General features: G+C 45.7%; 1 protein-coding gene across 1 annotated transcript in view; it reads right to left on the bottom strand.

The window, feature by feature from the left end:
* The window catches only part of LOC308166622 (putative neural-cadherin 2), a gene marked incomplete at both ends in the record, with an annotated part of 139,282 nt that extends 124,617 nt beyond the window's left edge, over positions 1-14,665 (bottom strand). The window contains 2 exons of the mRNA XM_080540951.1: positions 4,907-5,794; positions 13,909-14,665. Of these exons, the coding sequence (XP_080397077.1) occupies positions 4,907-5,794; positions 13,909-14,665 (1,645 nt within the window). The remainder of the gene's footprint in view (positions 1-4,906; positions 5,795-13,908) is intronic.
* Positions 14,666-17,500: the final 2,835 nt, after the last annotated feature.

Below are 17,500 nucleotides of genomic sequence, written 5' to 3'. Positions count from 1 at the left end.
TTTGGGGAAAGATAAAGTTGTTTTTTAGCAGAGGTCTCCAGACTTTCATGGGTGCTAGCCCTCGGATCCCTCTAGGGCAGGCAGGGGATAGTGGAAAAAGGAGCTCTCCCACACACTTGACACACAAAAAACACAAACACAAACACACACAAACACACACACACACACACACACAAACACACACACAGACACACACACATACTGAGGCCTTTTATGCACACACTATATAATCTACAGTATTTTGCAGCGTTAGAGTGCTAAAGTATCTAAATGTACAAAGTAGTGGGGCAACTACCGGAATCACCTTGCTTGGGTGAATGTGAAACATCTTAAGTTCCTGTGGTAGTAGTGTCGTATTGCATGAACATGAAACATCAACTGACTGTCCTGCATGGTCAGACTGTGAGGTAAATGAGGTGACGCGCAACTGTTGGCTAAATTGTGCACCACAACCACAAAAACATACCCCCAATTCAGTAATATTTGTGACATGGTCTAGTGTTTTGGTCCGCATGTCGGCAACCAATCAAAATGTTCTGACTTTTATTTTGAAACACTGAAAAACACAAACTCGCGAGTCAAGCCAAAATACTGCAATGCAATGGATTCAGTGAGTAATCTCCACTGCTACCTAGTTAACTATAACACTACTTTACATTGTTAGCAGGCTCACAAAACAAACTGTTAGTTGAATAGCGAGTGTGTCATTGGTTTTCAACAACTCTAAAATGTATTCACATTTTTCGAAAGAAAAGTCAGAACATTAAATCGGATACTGACATGCACACCAAAACACTAGACTGTGTCACATTTTACTCACAATGACTCTCTCCAAGTCCTATCCATACGTGCCGGGTGGCGTCGAAACCCAGGTCTCCTACATGGAAGACCCGTCTACCACTAGGCCAATAGCACATCCTCAGGGTCTGAGGGCAACACTCACATGTTTTTTTAAGGCAGGGCTAACTCATTACCAGAGAGTGTGATTCCAAATCACCTCTGCTACATACGCACAATGCCCTCCAGCTTCGGCTGTATAAACAGCACTATTATGGCTCCTGACCGACCGGTAGCCCTACAGTGTGTGGGGTGAGGCTTGTTAATGAAATAGTAACTGACACCAACGGTGAGTCACTCTCGAGTCCTGGGAAATGGCGTCTACCCACTTGCCCCAAGACCGGTTGGACGATGTAGGGAAACTTGGGGATACACACACTCACACTGTGTGTGTGTGTGTGTGTGTGTGTGTGTCTGTGTGTGTGTGTCTGTGCGTGTGTGCGTGTGTGTGTGTGTCTGTGCGTGTGTGCATGCGTGTGCGTGCGTGTGTGTATGTGTGTGCATGTGCATGTGTGTGAGCGTGCGTGTGTATGTGTGTGAGTGTGTGTGTGTGTGTGTGTGTGTGTGTGTGTGCATGTGTGTGTGCAACACATTCCAGAATGGTAATACTGAGTTGTGACTTATTGTCTATAAGCAGTGAAATACATTCACAATTTACAACTTCAATTCACCACCATAAAACAAACACTTTAATCTGCCCTACATCTGCAGTTGGCATTTGAAGCAATGAAGGGCCGGACGTGGAAGACAAAGGGAGAGTGTGTGTGTGTGTGTGTGTGTGTGTGTGTGTGCGTGTGTGTGTGTGTGTGTGTGTGTGTGTGCGTGCACGTGCAGAGAGAAAGAGAAGTAAATGGGTGGTGGGAAGTAATCCAGAGAAATCCACACCCACGTGGGGAGGTCTGTTGTATCTAAGAGCATCTACCCCTTCGAAACGGGAAGAAAATAAACAACCCTCTTCAAACAAACTCAAACGGAATGTGGCACAGTGGCACTGGGCGAGACAATAGTTTTTCAACAGTAATTATGTCCCCATAGACCTTTGCATTGGAGCTCTCCCTACCGCGAGCCGCAAGAGGGGAAAACAATGCATCTGATTATATGTAGTTTACTGCAAAACAGTATGTTCACCATGTCACTGACTGAATTATTCTAAAGCCAAATTGGTCCTGTTATGTAGTGGATAAGGCATAATTGGCTATAAAGAGAAGATAATATGAGACTTTAACAAAGTTTCACAAACAGTAGTGGTGTGAGGGATATATTGCCTTGGGCTGTGCAGTGAACACATCAAAATATGTTATCAGCATACCTTAGTACCATTGTACTAAGTACTAGACCATAGTATACAGACCAGTAGGCGCAGCACTTGGACCCCCGAGTGGGGGTCTCTCCCATGGGCATCTCTCAGGTTTGCCGACAGTTAAAAGCGTCTCTGCTCCGTTTTGCCAATTCAACACAGTAAATGGTGGTCGTTATTCTATTAATCGCTCCGCGATTGAAAAGACGAGTCTCTTTCTGTCGTCTCCTCCGCTGCTATTCGCCACAAAAATGCCCACTTGCGGCACCACATAAATATTATATCTGCTCATATTCAAATTGAGGACTTCAACAAGATGTAAGGCGACACTATTTTCATGGGAGTAGTTCCGCTTGCAGTCGGGCGGAAAGGTTTTATTAATTCATTTCTCATTCTGATCTGAGCACGGGTTATGAGACAATATGAATCATGCAGACAATCTGTTGGGTGACCTAATTTGTTGGGTGAGCCGGCATGTGTTAAATGCTAATTGAACATGATTTGATGTTTCCAGGGTTTATTCCAGCTTGTAGCACGGGATATACAGTCTAATCCGTTCTTAGTTTGACCACTTTCATTTGCGCGTTGCTCCAATTATTGCGCGTAACCTGTGTTTCGTTCAGATATTCATACACAGACTCTAATACTGAATACACCAAAACTCCAAAGTCCCTTACACAAATAAACTCTCTCTTCAGAAGTCAGTTGTTTAAGTTTATAGACCACATGTGAGCAGCAAGGCTTGTCCAGGTGAATAAATAACGGTAATTACTATAAATAAACAGTGGATATACATGGGCACATGGGCAGAATTGGCGTTTGGATGAACTGATTGCCTAGATCCGCCTGGCGTGTCAGACGAGACCCTTTCCCTAAACGAGCAGTGGTCATTAAGGTCGTTACACAAACATTTACTTTGGAGGCAATCAAATCCTTACCTGGACAACTTTTCATCATGTCATGGTAATAAAGTTTGGCTTGTCTGAATTCAGTCAATTTGTATTTCCAAATAAATGCCTTGAGGTTGAGTTTACAGAACAATCACCTTTAACATGATTATTATTATTGGGATGTATTAGGCTATATTCAATATATGGTTATTCTTATTGCGTTATGCGTCTTGGTCGTTATTGCAATCGTTGATGGTCATCTATGGCCTATTTAAAGCAAAATAGTTATTTTTGAGTGCGTCAAACCTGTTTCGTGAGATTCAACAGATCGTGAGCTTAGAATGATACGGTTCCATCTCCGTTTAGGGAAGTTCAGAGATATTGAGCGTCAACATTTTTACATTCCATTATGTTCTGTGAGATGGAACCTTTGTCTTTGATGAATTACTAACTCAAAAATGTCAACATTTTAAAAATAACTCCACACAGGCATTAATAAACACCTAATGGATCAGATTATGTAAAAAAATAAATAAATAAAAAAAGACAAAAATGGAGATAGAACCTTATAATTCTAACGTCACCAGATGTCGAAGGCGGCTTATAAGCACACACTCGTGATATTGACCCTCGTGCTGGCCCAGGTGGCAGACTTCTCGTGTATGCGGTGCCACGTGTGTCACCAGCCAGCCAGCGCTATAATCACGTTTACCTCATTAACGACCTGCGGGCGACAAAATAACACCATGGGGTGTTCGCGGGGCAGTGATGTGGAATCAAAGATGATGGGGCACACACACACACAAAGGTGAAAAAACACACGTCAAGCTAACGTGGCAAATAATAGCCTAGGCCGGCCTATACATTCATAATGGTAAGTTACAGCATTCGCCAGGTAGTCAACTCGAAAATAAAAAGGCAACATTACCACAGCACAGGCCTAAATGTCATAGAGGCCAATAGATCGTTCTATATCAACAAGGCGGCAGCTTAACGTGGCATCGAATGAATACCACACTTCAAAGTCGAAGTCTGCCACCGTCCGGAAAATGACGTTGTCAGCCAGGAAAGCGCACGCATGGCACCACAGCTCGCTCACTAGGCTACTGCTCTCTCTCGGTGCATGTATTCAGATAGTTATGAACATTATCCTTGGACATCAGTTATTTCACACATTATCATAAAAGACATGCCCCGAAAATTGTAGGTAACTAATGGGATATGCGCATATGCTGCTTGCGCGCAATCCATCACGTTCAGTCGTTGGAAACGAAGAATCCGTGCCGGTGTGATCTAAATCTAAACAGTTTGGCGGAATGTTTTGACATAGGTGGGTCTCTACAAAGTGACATCGAATACATTATGAATACATTATGAAGCTAAATGTCTTTCTCGGAATAATGTAGGCCTATGTAATGACTAATTATCACTATGTCGGGGTAGGCACAGGCATGCATCCACACACGAAACATGCCGACTTGAGAGAGAGACCCATCATCAAACCGAAGTGAGAGGAACATCATAGGCTACAAGCTTTACCGAAGCAGGTGCAACTTTGAAAACGAGAAACCATCGTAACACACGTCAAATCGTGAGCTTAGAATTATAAGGTTCTATCTCCGTTTAGGGCAGTTCAGAGATATTGAGCGTCAACGTTTTGACATTCCATTATGTTTTGTGAGATGGAACCTTTGTGTTTTATTAATTACTAACTCAAACATTTCAACATTTTAAAAATAACACCACACAGGCATTAATAAACACCTAATGGATCAGATTATGTAAGAAACTCAATTTTGCCCAAAATGGAGATAGAACCTTATAATTCTAACGTCACGAAATAGCTTTAGCTGAAGAAACTATGTTACTACTCCAGCCTTACCTCTCTGCAGGTTTTGGATTTTGACCATGACCTCCGCGGGGGTCTTCAGTCTGCGCGTCAGATACAGACGACCCGAGTCCCGCTCGATCTGCACCGGCGAGGAGTCCACCGGCTCAGAGATCACCTCGAACCACTTCTGGTCAAACTTTGGGTCAGGGACTGTGAAGATCATGTCCCCGACTTTGACACCCTCGGAGACGGTCACGGTGTAGGACAGTTCCCCGGACACCGCTCCCCGGGGCCTCCTAACCTTCGACAAGGCAGGTCTCCGCACATCAAGGTGAAGTGTTACCGGCTGGCTTATCAGTGAGATGTCTCCGTTATCTTTCGCATAAATAGGGACTGTTACGTTCGTGACACCCATAAGCGAATTGACCAGCTTTACCTGTCCGGTTTGGGGAACTATGTGCACCAACTCGCATTTTGGAGACGCGTAATAAGTGATTAGACCATTCTTCCCTGCGTCGCCGTCCTTTGCATAAACACGGGCCAGTTCGGAACCGATCGGGGTGAGCTCGTCAACTTCTATCCGTTCATTCTCACTGATGAACCGGGGGATGTTGTCGTTTGAATCAAGAACCTCGATTTTAATCACAATGGCACTGTTCAAACAACCGGACAGCACAGCTCTCAGATCATAAACTGCAATCAATTCTCGGTCCAAAGTTTGTGTTGATTTCAAAATAAGATGTCGTTCTCCGTGATGGTACACCATACGGAAATCCGACCTGTCCTTCCCCTTTAAAACAATGTCTAGTTCCGAACCATGATGACAGTCGTTTCCAACGGGTAAAGCAACCCCATCCACTACAGTTCCAGCGACTGCGTTTTCTGTTATTTGCCCATAATACACGGGCAGCTCTGCATTCGCCACTGGCAATAATGACACTAATGCGAAAACCAAAAACACATGAAGAGCACCTGGTCCGCTTGTAGGTTCCGTCATGTTTCCATCAAATCACTCTCATTCACAGTACTTAGTTCAACATAAAAGTTCCTTGGTGTAGCCTACAGATATGAAAACAAGCTAAATATCAATCACAATTGAGTAGATAGGCTATATGTTGTGAATACACCCGAAAGTAAACGTTTTACTCAAAAACAAGGAGTAGCAAGTCCCTCAAACAACTGCGCCAAAGTGCCAAGTTGGATTCAGCGTTGACCGTGCAGCATCAGTTGAGCGCACAGAGGATGAGGTCCACACTGACAGACTCAACACACCGCAGATGCTCCATGTGGTACTACGGTCACCGCCCCGCGGAGCACAGCCAATCAAGAGCCATGGATGGGGGAGACAGACAGATAGCACAGCCAATAAAGAGCCATGGATGGGGGAGACAGGCAGATTTGGCCCCGCCCACACGCGGTTTGATTTTACTGCGCAAGAGACGAACGTTGGAGAGAGCTTTTAGTATGCAGGACCATCATTTAAAACGCCGTGTTCAAGGAATGGGTGAGTTTTGTTTGCTGGAGAGAGTTGTCCCCAGAATACAATTTGCTGTACTCTCCTTTCTCTGGGTTTGGGCCAAATGGCAATCAGTAGGCCTATGCTGTTGTTGCAGTAAGCAACAGTATAGGCCTCAAATGTTAACTGACCCATTTCTCTTCCTTGATAGAACACACTGCTTATTATAACCTACACTTGTTTGAAAACCACTATAACCACTACATAGCTTGCATACCAACATTAACATTCATGTTGACACATACAGCAATCCTTGCGTTATGATGACAATAACTGGTTATACTTGCCAACATAAACTGTCCAATCGAAGAGCTTGTCCAAACCTTAACATTCAACTTGACAGCAATGGCTCCTCCCTAGTGTACAATAATATCCCAAATTGTCATGTCCAAAATCAAATAGAATTTGTGAAATGTTCTTCTTCTGTATTTGTATTTCACAAAAGGAAACACTTGTTACCATGTATAATAATGAGTAGGCCCCCCCTAGACAAAGTTACAGGCCCCTGAGTTACAGGTTAGTAACCAGGTGTGTTTGTCCTGATCAGGTTATGTGGGAATGAGAAACTCAGGGCCCTACTGGAGAAGATTCAGACAGAGACCTGTAAGAGGTAAGAGGCCAGTGACTGATGATTCACTTCTCAAGGCCCTCATATGTCTATTGGTCACCCATCCTCACTGTTGACAACTTGACACACTATTGGTCACCCATCCTCACTGTTGACAACTTGACACACTATTGGTCACCCATCCTCACTGCTGACACACTATTGGTCACCCATCCTCACTTGAGTGGGTCTCGAACCTGTAATTATGCAACTATCAGTCACCTATACGCCTTAGTTCCACTGATACATTGAGGACGCCATTTTCGTTTAGCACATTGAGGACGCACACTGTCACACTTGGCTCTTCACTTATCACCAGTTCTTCCAATTAGAGGGCGAGGAATTGAACCCACAACCTAAGCGCCATGCTCTACCAACTGAGCCACAGAGGACTACTCTATTGCACACTACTCTTACTCAAAATGTCTCTTCACTATTTGACATAGTGCCATAGTGACATGAGCCTATAGGCTACCCTAGATATATTGAAAGTGAAAAGTATTGCTACGGTCTGGTAACATGAACTTAAGCATACCAAGAAGTATTGAACTACACAAATGCTTGTTTACCCTGAATGGACCAATTTCCCAGTAGGGAGGCAAGGTATTCAGCTTGTTACTGCCTCGCCTCTGATATTCAACATGCAATATATGTTCTCGATGCTCAACTGAATCAATAGTAAATTCAGCAAAGTCAAGAAGTAATCACAGGCCAAGGTATTGCACTTCACTAGTGATTTATTTAATGCCTTACCACCAACCATGAGGACCATTATTGTTAGGCGACTATTATTTACTTTTCACAGTATGTCTTTGCAATGCAAGCCAACGACTCCAAAGGTGTGATATAGGATGGCCCTCAATGTACTGCCTCCTATTCATTTGCAACGTAGTGTCCTATAGTCATTTGTCTGGGATCTTCTTCATGGAAAGTGCAATCGGCACTTTGAGGATGGCCCTCAATGTACTGCCTCCTATTCATTTGCAACATAGTGTCCTATAGTCATTTGTCTGGGATCTTCTTCATGGAAAGTGCAATCGGCACTTTGAGGATGGCCCTCAATGTACTGCCTCCTATTCATTTGCAACATAGTGTCCTATAGTCATTTGTCTGGGATCTTCTTCATGGAAAGTGCAATCGGCACAAATCAATATTTGTCTGGGTGCTACTTCAAGGCATTGGTGGAGATTAACCTTTCAGAGATATATTGACCAAACGTTCAAGCCTCTTAACCCACATGGCAGTACATCAGTTAGTTACAAGTTAAAACACTGTCTCTCTTTGTCTGTGTGTCTGTCTATACCACTACATCACCACCTGTGACAGAGAATTGAGAGTGACAGAATTGACAGTTGGGTGGCCTATTAATATGGACCCATTGACCATCGTAGTTTGAATAACTCATCCATTGCATTTTAAGGCAAAATCTAGGATTTGTTTGACTATTTAATTATCATACAATTTAGCATATATAGAGAGAGATATAGACTTATGAATGCCTAATGAGCTTAGATGTTGCCTGCTAACGAGGAGGGACACCATTATGCGTCATACCATTTGAATGAATGAATGAATGAATGAATGAATGGTCTTTATTGTCATTGCTACAGTACAGGTACCAAACAACGAAATTTAGGAGGGGTGGCTCCCCTGGTGTTAGGAAAGAAAAAGAAAAACTTTAAAAAAAAAAAACACAAGAAGGGAAGGAGCTGGTTTACATAAATAAAGGCTATGTACACTATCCACTATACTATACTGTACAGATAGACGACTAGGGTTGTCATATTGCACAATAGTGTTATTGCACATTTATTTAAAGTGTCGCAGTTTGCAGGCTTGAAATGTACATGTTTGTGCCTCAGCACTACACCTGATTTTTTCAGTCCAGCAGCTGCCATCAATCCGTCCAGACTGTCCAGGGCCCAGAACCTAGGTCTTTGCTGTGTTCAGGGCCTGGACGGCCCTGTGGTAGAAGCTGTTCTTCAGTCTGTTTGTCCTTGCGGCCATGGTCCTGAACCGCCTTTTCGAGGGCAGCCGGGTAAAGTGTTCGTACCCAGGGTGGGTTGGGTCCCTGGAGATCTTGGAGGCCTTCCTGAGACAGCGTGTGTTGTACAGCTCTTCCAGAGAGGGGAGGGGGGCGCCGGTGATCTTCTGGGCTGTTCTCACGACTCTCTGTAGCGCATTTCTCTCCGCGGTTGTGCAGCTGGAGAACCAGTTGCAGATGCCGTAGGTGAGGATGCTCTCCACTGCGCCGCGGTAGAAGGTCACCAGTATCTCCTGCTTGCTGTGTTCCTTCCTGAGGACTCTCAGGATGTATAGCCGCTGTTGTGCCTTCTTGATGGTGGCTTTTGTGTTGTCCTTCCAGGTCAGGTCATCCCGCATGTGCATCCTCAGGAATCGGAGGGTTGAGACTCTCTCCACGCTCACTCCGTCGATGAGCAGGGGCTGGATCTCTGACTTTTTCCTCCTGAAGTCAACGATGATTTCCTGGGTCTTTGACTTGTTCAGCAGCAGGTTGTTAACCTTGCACAGCTTGCTCAGTTGCTCTACCTCATCCCTGTACGCCGCCTCGTCCCCCCCCGAGATGCATCCCACCACGGTGGTGTCGTCTGCAAACTTTACGATGGAGTTGCTGGGGTGGACGGGGGTGAAGTCGTAGGTGTAGAGGTTGTAGAGGATGGGGCTTAGCACGCAGCCCTGGGGGGACCCAGTGCTGAGTCTGAGGGCTGTGGAGGTGTGGGGGCCCACCCGCACCCTCTGGGGGCGGTCGGTCAGGAAGTCCTTGATCCATGCACATATAGAGTGTGATAGACCCAGGTCTAGTAGTTTGGTCACTAGCCTGTCTGGAAGGATGGTGTTGAAGGCGGAGCTGAAGTCCACAAAGAGCAGTCTCGCGTAGCTGTTTCCCCTCTCCAGGTGGGATAGAGTGGCGTGGAGAGTCGTCGCGATGGCGTCCTCTGTGGACCTGTGGGCTCTGTAGGCGAACTGGTATGGATCCAGGTTGGGCGGGAGGCGTGTGAGTATGTGGGCCCGGACTAGTTTCTCGAAGCACTTCATGATGATTGGTGTGAGTGCCACCGGGCGGTAGTCGTTTAGGCAGCTCACCGTGCTTTTCTTCGGGACTGGGATGATAGTTGAGGTTTTCAGGCAGGGTGGGATGGTGGCCTGGGACAGGGACTGGTTGAAGATGTTGGTGAAAACCCCGGCCAGCTGGTCGGCGCAGTCCCTCAGCACCCGTCCCAGGACGCCATCCGGCCCCGAGGCTTTCCTGGGGTCCACCGCCTTCAGCACGCGTCTCACTTCATGCTCTGTGAGGGTGAGGCTGCTGAGAGCTGGAGAGAGTGGTGTTTGTGTTGTGGTTACCTCCGTTCGCCCCTCGTCGAACCGGGCGTAGAAGGTGTTCAGCTTTCCCGCCAGCAGGGGGTCGTCCTCTGCGGCTGTGAGCCTGTTGGCTCTGAAGTTTGTCATGTGCTGAACCCCCTGCCACATCCGCCTGGAGTCGTTGTTCAGGAAGCATTTGCCACAGCAGGCAAGCCTCTAGCATAGCTTCGGCTCGGAGTTGAAGATGGATTCTCAATCTTGCCCAACAGCATTGTCTGAATAAGCCAAACTGGTCAACAGATAATATCTCAGATATTTTAAAGAGTTAGTACAAATATTATTATAACCCCCAAAATTGGTTTTCTTTACTTCATTGTTGGTAAATGAATAGCATATAGCTTTGTAATATCTTTAAAACTATCATTTACATATCCTGGACTGTTACTCCTTGCATCCAGAGCTCTATCTATGCATTTTAGAGTGGTCACATTTCCCCTGCCCCATCTCTCTAGCCATTTGGCTGAACAACTAATTAAGGATTCCACCTTTAAACAAATCATGCCAACATAAAAGCCTTAGCCTGAGAGATTTCCTTCTTCAGAGCGAGTTCCAGAGAACCTACTGTTATACATCTCAAATTACCCTCTGGATATGGGCATCGTTTTAGAGGCACCATCTTGGGTGAAGCTTAGAATTGTTCAGTCATGGTCCCCCATATCTTCCAACACATGGCCCTCGCAAGCGAAACAGGCCTAGAGCCTGAAGGCTAGCGCTACAACCCAATTCTCCATGCACCAACAACAGCTATACAGGCTATTCTTTTGTAAGGGACTATTTTCTTCTTTATACTTTGTAGGACTTGCTGTGAGTTAGATGTCTTTAGTTCTGTGCAGTTTGTTCTGGTGTCTACAGTATCTAAATATTTTCAACCTTAGAAATTATCCCTGACATATGAATAACAACAATTTCATTGTAAGAGATGCATTGTGTGCTTGAAAGAGAACAGCACCATTTTGCTTGAATCCCCTTGTGTCGACACACCAAGCCTTTTTCAAAGTAATTGAAAAGAATAACACAGGACAGATGTGCTTTGCAGAACATACAAATTATCGTTCAAGTCAAAATGCTCAAAATGTCTTCAAAAGTAAGTGTTAAAGTAAGCAGACCAGACAGGCGTTTGACTACATACAGAGTACACATTCAGACACACAGAAACACTTAAAAAAGGATTGAACTGAGAGAGGGAAAAAAAAAATCACCTCCAATTTCTTTCTTTTTTTGGTAGAGTTTAATAGGGAGTAGGTTAAGCATGAAAACTCCAGTCATAAAACGATCAACCCCTACAGCGAATATCTACCTTTTTTTAAAGGCCCCTGGCATGGCTGTCTTTTGAAAAGCCGTAACACAAATTACAGCAATTTACCCCGAGAGGCAGTGCGTGTGTGACAGGGGAATGGGTTTGGAGATGACGGTGTCGAATGTCGCGTCACAGGCACTCACGCCAGTCTTTCATCATATTTGGTATGCCCTCTCTGAAGGCGGAGAAAAAAGTGACAGGGAGAAAGAGAGGGAAATAAGGCAATCGGGTGAACCTTGAGTCTCGCTGGCTAAGGTCAACAGTACTGATGAGTGCTCTTTTCTCTGCTACGCTTCTCTTTCTTCCCCTCTCTCAACCCTCCTCTTCCTTTCTGTCAGATCTCCTTCCCCATCTCTCTCCATACCTCTCTCTCTGTCTCTCTCTCTCTCTCTCTCTTTCCATCTTCCATCTTCCATTCTCTCTCTCTCTCTCTCTCTCTCTCTCTTTCCATCTTCCATTCTCTCCATCTCTGAATGTTGTGAACGGAGCTGACAGTCAAATGAATGTCAGGTGACTCCCACCCCCTCCCCTTGGAAACAAAGAGAGATAATTATTCAGCAGTTGAAAGGCTGCCTGTATGTCCCTCTGCTCCCCAAGTGCGTGTGTGTGTGTGTGTGTGTGTGACGTGTGTGTGTGTGTGTGCGTATCGAGGGGGGTCCCTATTCACCCATTTCATGTATCTGATCTCTGATGTTGTGTTCTTATGCTCAGTGACAGTGCTGGTATGTGTGCAGGGGGTCGTGGGAGCTTGTCGCAGTATCTCTGGGCCTGGGTGTTTAAAACGCACCCCCTCACCCTCCGTCTAGGATCAGCTTACCCTCCCCAAAACAACATTCTAACCATTAGGATCAAAAACACAACTGACCCTAGCCATCCCCAACTCAACATCCCCCCAGTATCTTGGCGCTGTTCCATTGACCAGACCGGTACGGCTCGGTACGGCACGCTTATGAAAAGTTCGGTACGGTACGGGTAGGATACGCTTCTCCATTATACACAACAGACCTGGAGCGAGCGGCGACAGTAGGAGGAGTTAAGTGTCATAAGAGCACTTCACTTTAATAAGTGCCGCTATACAGCTCAATGGGGGGAAATGCGATAAGAATTATGTCAAAATGCAGCACTATCATGCACAGCCTTGAAACATGTAACGTTAGATATATAACGTTAGACAGGGAGCGATGTATTTCTATGGAAAGGCTGTGCTTGACGCTTCCATTGGACTGACGCCGGGGCTCATACAATCTCTGCGTTTGTTATAGATACGAGTGCTCCGGTGTCTTGCTGGTAGTCAAATATATTTCTTTATACAGCATATGGATGTTACGTGCCTGTTACTTGCCGCTTTCAGTTCTAGTAGATCTAGTAGTTATAGTAGATCGCGCAACCAGGGAAACGCCGACATGTGTTAATAGTGCGGCAGCTTAGCAAAATAATGGGGACGCGCCGGACAAAAGCACCACATTTTTTCCATGTGCTCTACATCACCATAGCTTTCAATTTTTGGTGGGAGCCACTTCATCAAGATGGCCGATGGCGGATTTCCAAGGTGGCCGCCATCTAAAATCTATAAGTGCAAATATCTCAGCTTCCAAGCCACATAGAAGGTCAATCTTGGTGTCAAAATATACATTTTCTGTGTCAAGGAATGCATTAAAGCTATTGAGAATATCACTAGATGATTATTTGTGCCGAGATCAAATAAATATGTTCATTCTGGCAATGTATCCATAATTTTCAACTCGGTTCATAAGCAGCTGGACATACGTATATGTATGTTTTCAATGGCATGTATATTGAAAAACATGACAACATGCATTAATTGAATTGAACTTTATGTGCTTCCCTTTTTAACATAACAAAGCATTTTATATAATCAAATTATCGGTCACATTTACAACTGCAAAGCTCTGTGCATTTCCAGTGTGCTTTCTTGCATGAGCACTTTGCACCACAGCCACTTGCACTTTTACAGCCACATCTGACCAGTTCAGTGCAGGCTTTCGAAGCCATTGGTAGAATGCTCCACACAGGAAGCCAGACCTGGCTGTCTCTATCCAATGTCCATCCACATCCCTCTGGACTGGGTGTCGGCTGCTGAGCCAGTTCAGATGTTGCCCAGATCCCAGACTGGTAGGCAACTCGCTTCAAGTGCTGCAGAAGGGAATGTTGTGTTGGTGGAATGTGTTCCATCGTTCTGTTCTTCTGGCAGAACAACTCTCTCCGTGCTTCATTGATAGATTCCACATCACTCGTCTTGTCGTAAAGGACGATTGTGTAGCGCTCCAGAAGTTGAAATTGCTGGGCATCTATGGTCACGGGAGTGTGCGGATTCGCTGCCATGTAGTTGAAGGCCTGGGTGACCTCGGGGTAGGACTTCCAAGCCTCCCATGCTGACTTCTTCCCCTTCCCACAGAATGCTGAGGTTGTGTCACAGCCTGTGAAACAGTGGAAGACGGGAAGTGCTGTGGACTTATCTTTGCCCAGAGTATGGCAGATGTTATTGATATGAAGATATCTGTAGTTCTTGCCAGTGCCAAAAGCGACCCAGATGTCTGCAGCTGGATACTTGGTGAGCAGGGCATGGAACTTGCCGATGAGGATAACGACAACATCTGTATCCACAGTGCGTACCAAGCAGGTAGAAGAGCGATGCTCCAGGGCATCAAGCAGATGAATCAGTATCCTGGTGTCGGCCTCTTCATGGTTACATGGCAGTATGAAGTGGCTGGTGTCTGTGCCGACCACTCTGGTGCCAGATGTAATGAAGACCTGCTTACCATCTGGCCAGGCAATGGATGCAATCTTCCTGGAGAGGAAGGTGAAGAGTTCCTGCTTGTTCATAGGGTCACGCAGGAAATCTGGCCAATTCCCTGGCAGCTTGTTCTGACCAGCCACCTTCCGTCGTATCCCTTTGCCTCGCTTCTCCCTTGTTGACTCTTTTATGCTGCTGGTGATGTAAGTATCCCAGACCACATCAACTCTTGCAGAGGTCTCCAAGTGCTTCATGATGTGGGGAACAAAGACACAACTGGCATATTCGTCGAATAATAATTTTTAAAAATCACATAATGATATTCTCAATAGCTTTAATGCATTCCCTGACCCAGAAAATGTATATTTTGACACCAAGATTGACCTTCTAAGTGGCTTGGAAGCCGAGATATTTGCACTTATAGATTTTACATGGCGGCCACCTTGGAAATCCGCCATCGGCCATCTTGATGAAGTGGCTCCCACCAAAAATTGAAAGCTATGGTGATGTAGAGCACATGGAAAAAATTTGGTGCTTTTGTCCGGCGCGTCCCCATTATTGTAAAATATGGTCTTAAGCCACCGCACTATAAAGGGAGCAAGACACAAATCTACCGGCATTTGGCTCATGAGTGAACGGCGAAAATGCCTGGTCAGCACAGCTTGGGATTCCATGGAAATGATAGGGAACTATGTGTGAAAGAGGCTTGAATGTTGAAATAACAGTAATACCATGTTCATTGATAAAATGACATAAGGGATGAAAAGGGGGGATGGCAGTTTTAGAAGGGGGATGATGAAGCGCGCTGGACTGAGGAACGTTCTAGCATAGGCACAGCACATCGCCATAGTAGCGTTTGTTATGCTTGTTGTAAATAAAAGTTCTATGATGCATTGAAATGACATTAAACTAAGATAATAAGATGGTTATCATAATTTTTCAAATCAAAAGTACCTTTCGCTCCTAGTCAAGAAGGGTAGCTAAATCGGCCCGGCTCGGCCCGGCTCGGTTGGCAGTGGAGAAAGCAAAACAAACCGGGCTCACACGGTATGGTACGGTATGGTACGGTATGGTACGGTATGGTACAGTAGTGGTAAAGCGCCATCTGTATTCCCAGAGATGTAGATACACCTGAAGATACCTCTGAACATGGGGCTGCAATTGCAATTCTCCACCCTGTTATCTTGTTCACTCCACTTCCAGCTTTCAAAAGAGTTGGGACTAATTCCAGCGTTTGTCAGAGAGAGTCTTCACCATATCTTTCACGTCACTCCTTTCCGGTCCATAAGACCCTGGGGGGAGTAAACGAGTGTGCACATCCGATAGAAGGGCAGAGAATCGGACCATGGCCACGGTTCCTTGTGACTCACCTCAGTGCGTACCATCTCCACCGTCCCTCCCTCACCTGAGAGAGAGGAACAGATAAATAGAGAGGAAGGGGGGGGGGAGAGAGAGCCACCGATTCAATCTCTGAGATCAGCAGAGCAGTAATGACTGGCCATCAATCAACTTTCATGACATCATTCTTCACTGTCACACCAATAGACACCCTCTGTCGGCGTCCCTCCCCCTCGACTTCACCATGCCCCCCCCAGCGTCTCTGTGCCACTCTGTGCCGTGGCCTTACCCCTTACCCCACCCCCTCTCCTGTTCATTCTCTGAATTTACCGACGGCCATCGGTGTGACAGGCACTCAGTCACCAGCGTCGGGTCCCTCCACACAGTGCAGCATCCCTCTCCAGAGTCCTAGCGGCAACAAGCTAATGCTGGCGTTCCAGGACGTCCTCATAGCGGCCGGAGGCTATGCGGGGGATATAGGCCCGGCCCAACCGCAATACGGCAAATACAACCGTTATCTCATTGTTGGATGTCACCTCATACGGAAAGGTCAATGTCAAAGCGGGTTATATGGTTGTATATGAAGCTATGCACATTGCCTCGGTGAGCTGGTGAAATGATCACTCAAAGAGACATGCCTCCAAATGAGTGAGTGAGTTGTCTCGTCTGCTCAAACGAGTTGCAGTTCCTCCCTCTGTCAGTGGGCTGGGTGTCCCCAGCCCTGGGAGCGGTGAAGATGATAGGCCAGGCACCAGCTGGAGTGAAGCAGCGACAGTATGGTGGTCTCTCTGGCCTACAGCCACGCTATAAGAAATCACTCAATCAGTCCCTCTGGCAGCTTCGGGGATCCCACTACTGCCACCACGTGCTGCTGCGTTACATCGCTAATGAGTAATCAGAGCTCTGTCTCCCCCCTCCCTCTCTATCCCTTGATTATCATTCAGCCTGCCTCCTCCCTCTCCATGCAGTGGCAGTCTCCCCGCTGCCATTTCACCCATAACCCCCCCCCCCAAGAAGTATCTCTGATTGCAATCAATGAAAGCACTTTCTCATTCAGTCCGCTCCATTTATCCGGGCCCCTTGAGAGCGGTTAATGTTTAACACTTTCTGACAGAGTGTATCGTTTGTGGAGAGGGGATCGTTTGTTATACCTGTAAGGAACACCACGCAGCATCAGGCAGGCAGACATGACCACCGGCGCATTTTGCAAGCTTGTCCTAGCTCATCCTATGGATCTGTACTGAATCAAAGCTTTGTCTCACCTGTGTAGACTGAACACATCGCAAGGCATTGCGGCTTATGTGTGACAAGTGTTGCCAAAAATGGCTGCCGTGCTTCACTTATACAGCAAGACGTAGATGCTACATGTTGATGAACTTAATGTGACACATCACATTATCCTTTATGATCTCCATACCCAAGGGTAAATACTCTACGAATATAACAGTTGCATAAACATACCTTGACAAGTGTGATATGACACTTCCTTGAACACATAGACATACAAAATTAGCCATTTATAGACAAATACAACAAACAAGTATAAGCCGTGGAAATGGGTTTAATGAAGCTCATTTATTGGTGCCAGTGATGTGGTTGGCTATGCCAGTGTAGTCATTATGTAGGGGTTGAACAGATATTCACTCTCCTTCAATATGTTTATTTGAACTACACACATGGATCAACATCTCTGTAAATATCTCTAAATATGCCAACATATTTGGTTCATCTTCATTTGTAGACCATTGAAT

This window comes from Nansenia antarctica (assembly GCF_963989245.1).
Source record: "Nansenia antarctica genome assembly, chromosome: 10".
Lineage (NCBI taxonomy): Eukaryota > Metazoa > Chordata > Actinopteri > Argentiniformes > Microstomatidae > Nansenia > Nansenia antarctica.
The sequence above is the reverse complement of the archived record's forward strand: the minus strand, read 5'-3'. Positions and strand labels throughout refer to the sequence as shown.